This window comes from Azolla caroliniana, unplaced genomic scaffold (genome assembly GCF_043228905.1).
Source record: "Azolla caroliniana isolate FFs.n. ecotype wild unplaced genomic scaffold, voAzoCaro1.0.p SCAF_49, whole genome shotgun sequence".
NCBI classification, from domain to species: domain Eukaryota; kingdom Viridiplantae; phylum Streptophyta; class Polypodiopsida; order Salviniales; family Salviniaceae; genus Azolla; species Azolla caroliniana.
The window spans coordinates 95,584-100,236 of record NW_028230484.1 but is presented as its reverse complement, the minus strand read 5'-3'; the positions used below and the strand labels follow the sequence as shown (position 1 = coordinate 100,236).

The following is a 4,653-nucleotide window of genomic DNA, read 5'->3' as shown; positions in this document are numbered from 1 at the left end:
ATACAAGCATGATTTTATGCATTGATTAGTGATTTTATATGATACTTCTATGCATTGATTAGTGATTGTATACTATACAAGCATGATTTTATGCATTGATTAGTGATTTTATACGATACTTTTATGCATTGATTAGTGATTGTATACTTTACAAGCATGATTCTATGCATATTTATTTGATTCAATTGTCGATGTGATAAGTCAACTAGAATCACCGGTGATGTAACATGTCCCAAATTGAGAATCACGTCCTAAGAGAGTTAAGATAGCTCATACCAAATTTACTATCATCTAGGAAACATGCCTTAAGGTGATGCTTCCCTTGAATCATAGTAATGAACTTGCTTAATTGACTTGAACATAGGTAATACTACTTATACACTCTACTTATTGAAATGTATCAAAGTTTGTTTACGCCATCCCTTTTATGTTTCAGTTTAACTTAATTAAACTTGATAAAGGAAACCATATTAGCTAATTGAAGGTGGTTTCATAAAGATTTATGACCTAATTTAGTCCATGTAAACCGTGGTCCGATAGTCATAAACTTGGCAATATTCGAAATTACTTTTAAGCTTTGAAACTCAAGGTTCAGATATCTCCAAGTTAGGAGAAATTTTAGAAATAGGAGCCTTCAAAGTATTATTATATTTGTTTATGCATATGAATGAATGTATGTATATTACCTTTTGGCACACAAATGAAACAATTTCAAACAACCCAAGTTAGTTCATTCTTGCTTTGGCATTCTATCATCTTGCCCGTAGATATTGAGCATACAAATATAAGCTCCAACTTCTTTTTCACCCATGGGCATTGCATGTTCAAAGGCATTTCTTGCAAGGTCTACTTTGTTCCACTTCCGACAAGCACCCAATATAGCTGCCCACATGAACATATTTGGACAACAAGGAGCTTTCGCCACTATTTCTAGTGCCATATCTAATTGACCCGCTCTTCCGAAGAGATCAATCATACATGTAAAATGCTCAAAGGTTGGAACCATAGAATAATATTCAAGAAAGTAGTTAAAAAACATATAGCCTTGATTCAAAAGGCCAGCATGGCTACATGCATTAAGAACACAAGTGAATGCAATCAAACCTGGCTTTATGCCTTTTTCATTCATCGTATCAAGCATTTCGACAACATTTTCAAGGTCTCCAAGCTGAGAATACCCTGTAAGCAATGAGTTCCATGCGATTATATCCCGAACAGAACGGTTATCAAATACTTCTCGTGCTCTTGTTACCATACCACATTTGGCATACATGTCGATCAGTGCATTACCAACAATATGGTTTTCTATCATTCCTTTATGTACAATATCATCATGTAATTCCATACCTTTATCTAGTGCCCCAATACTTCCACATGCTTTTAAGCCATACGCAAAAGTAACTGCATCAGGAGAAACTCCTTGGATCTTCATTTGTTCGAAACAAACTAGCCCTTCCTCGGCATACCTATGTTGCACATATCCTACTATTAATGTAGTCCAACATACCAAGTTTTGGATGGGTAACATCTCAAAAACTTCATGTGCCTTTGCTAAAGAGCCACATTTAGTGTACATGTCAATCACTGCAACACCAACAACTTGATCTTCTTCGAGCATACCTTTTCGCTTGATTTCAGAAAACATTTCTTCGCCCATATCTAAGTCTCTTACAACACCACAAGCTTGCAAAACACAAGAATATGTGACCACATCTGGAGACACTCCTCGAACCCTCATTTGACAAAAGCAATGAAGAGCTTCCTCCATATACTCGTGTTGTACATATCCTGATATCAATGCAGTCCATGAGATGACATTACAAACTGGAAGCTTATGAAACACCTCTTGTGCTTTCTCAAGAAACCCACATTTCACATACATATCGATCATGGCATTCCCTGCAGGTAAACTGGTCTCCCAGAGTCTTTTCCTTTCAATTAAAGCACATATTTGACCTCCTTTTTCTATGTCTTTAAGGACACCACAAGCTTTCAAAGTGCAAGAGAAAGTGGCTGCATCAGGTAAAACCGCATGTATTTGCATTTGCTCGAAACAGTTCAAGGCTTCCTCGGCCATGTCTTGTCGAACATATCCTGCAATTAATGCATTCCATGATATCACATCATGAATCTGAAGTTGATCAAATGCGTCTTGTGCTTTTGCTATTTCACCACATTTTCCATACATATCGACCAAAGCAGTGCCAATGAAGACGTTACCTTTCAATAAATTTCTTTTCACAATATGTGCATGTAGCTTCAATCCTTTTTCTAGATCTTTCAATTTAGCACAACTCTTCAACAACTTAACAATGGTATGCCCATTGGGATGTAGGCAAATCTCTTGCATTTCCTCCCTCATAAAGGATAAATGCGTACTTTAGTTTATCGCATTTGATACTGCTATTGATTAATGAATTCCAAGAACCCTTGAGCAGTCTTCTCATCACGGGAAAAAACGCATGCCTTTAACTTACCAAATTTGATGATTCCTGTGCGTTGATTAATGAATTCCATGAGGTCACACCCTAGGAGAATCAGAAGTTGTTGCAAGATAAAGTGACCCTTATCAAGTAGTGGTAATGAATATCTTATTTGGGTGAGTTTGGGTGTATTCATAAGAAGAGATTACCTCTGGCAAAGTCTGATGCCATGATCACTTCTTGAAGAACAAGACACCATTGCAAGTTGCCTCTATCTTTCTAGTACTACTACTTCTTCTTCTTCTTCTTCTTCTTCTTCTTCTTCTTCTTCTTTTTCTTGTCTCCCATGGCCAGTTTAGAAGCTCTGATATGTAGATCTTTCGATGTTCCCCTGCAACTTGTTCATACATTCAGTGCATCAGAATTTAGTTTGATGGGTTTTGGACCATGGGATTTCCCATTGTGACTAAGGGGCTTAGCTTAGGGGTTTAATGTATACTATAGGCCTCTCTTTGTGTTAAGAGAAGAGGACACAACTTCTTCCGTCAGAAGCGCATATTTGTCATGCTATCCCACCGGCTTGTCACATCACGATCTCATATTCCTGGCACGATCCATTGGGTATAGTGTGTATATCTTGGTGGATGATGGGGAATTCATTGTCCACATGAACCATAGTTCGGAGAAGAAATTGTGATAAGAAGAATCCGCCAATACCCATACTTATGTGGTCATTATTCATAGCACTGCAATTGAAAGGATTGTTGCAATACTCAAGTCAAGCATAATCCTGATGTATGTACGAGGACATCATCATAAGCCATGCACATGGATCTTGCCAATATGCTTCTTGATTTATGCATGGTTGTATTAACTTGGCCATATACTCACGTTTATAGCTCATGGAACCCATATCAATCTTGTGGGCAATAAAGGGGGGGTGCCATCCCACACCTCTTATTTGATATTAAGCTCGTATCTTTTGCATCATACTCCATAAAGAGAAAACATTATTGTGTTCTGACTTGTTTATGATGTATGAGTGTCTTCAAACTACTATTACTCATGTTATGGGTTCTCTGTTGTTATCTTTATGAATGTTGTTAGGCACATATGTTGATGTCTTTTTTCGAGGACATACTTTGTAGGTTTGTTCTCATCATGGGGCGTAAAACATGCCATTGACCCGTTACATGGCAATGAACCTATGAGTAATGGTGACCACAAATAGTAATTCTATCAAAGAGCATATGTAACAGAGGGAAATTAGATTGTCTATGAGAGAGAGTGTGTGTATGGTAGAAAATACACAATATTGCCAAAGACAAGTTTGGAGCAATCTATTGTAATGGGAGACTGAGTGGTATATCAAAAGTATTCACTTCATTCAATACAAGATAAACTCATGAACTTTTATTTCCTTTCTGTACTCCTACTAGAGCACATGCATTCCCCATTAAGATCAATAATTTAGGTGGATGGAGGCCAATTGACTCTATAAATGGTTGATCTTGTCACAACTAGATATTTGTTTTCTAGTTACCGATGCAATTTTGGTGGAGTTGCGAAGAGCTCAGACTCCATTTTGTAGGGAGCCTCTCTTTCCTCATGCACAACCTCCAATCACTGAGGATCATAAACCACTTCCCAAAGATTTCTGACTCACTACCTTCATGATGAAGGTGAAGTGTTATACATGTAATATTATACTAGAACCAGGTGACCATATTCTTTTCTTGGGTTGAGAAAGCTATTATCTTGCTTACTTCTTTTAAGTTTTCTTTCCTAAGAGTGTTTGCATGATTGATACATTGAACTCATTGTCTTAGTATAGATTGTAGATTCTTGAAGTGATATTGTGTAGCCCCTCCGATAAAACTATAATTATCTTCATCGTGCTTTTGCATTGCCTTTGATGCAATTAGAGGGATTAAGAAAATCATGTCAAACAATGCAACACTTCATCACCACCATGTTGATTGAAGAACTTGTTGAATGACAAGTTGAGCATGTATTTGAGTGGGCTTTTGATAATTCAGTTGAGCACGTTGCAATCTTGTCATATCAGTAGATCTCCATATCATTCCAAACAAGTTCATTATCAAACAAATACACTTCCTGTCAATCAAGCGAATTCATGTTATGTTGACCAAACAAATCATTGAATGGATTAAATTTTCCATGGCAATAAAATCATTCGTGAGAAAATCACTATTGCATCAATCGATGT

General features: G+C 37.0%; 1 protein-coding gene across 1 annotated transcript; it reads right to left on the bottom strand.

Moving 5' to 3' along the window:
• Window positions 1-664: 664 nt before the first annotated feature.
• On the bottom strand, window positions 665-2,791 carry LOC147849480 (pentatricopeptide repeat-containing protein At2g03380, mitochondrial-like). Its single transcript, XM_087337481.1, has one exon. The coding sequence runs from the start codon at window positions 2,360-2,362 to the stop codon at window positions 731-733; it is 1,632 nt and encodes a 543-aa protein (XP_087193607.1). The 5' UTR covers window positions 2,363-2,791; the 3' UTR covers window positions 665-730.
• Between the last annotated feature and the right edge of the window lie 1,862 nt (window positions 2,792-4,653).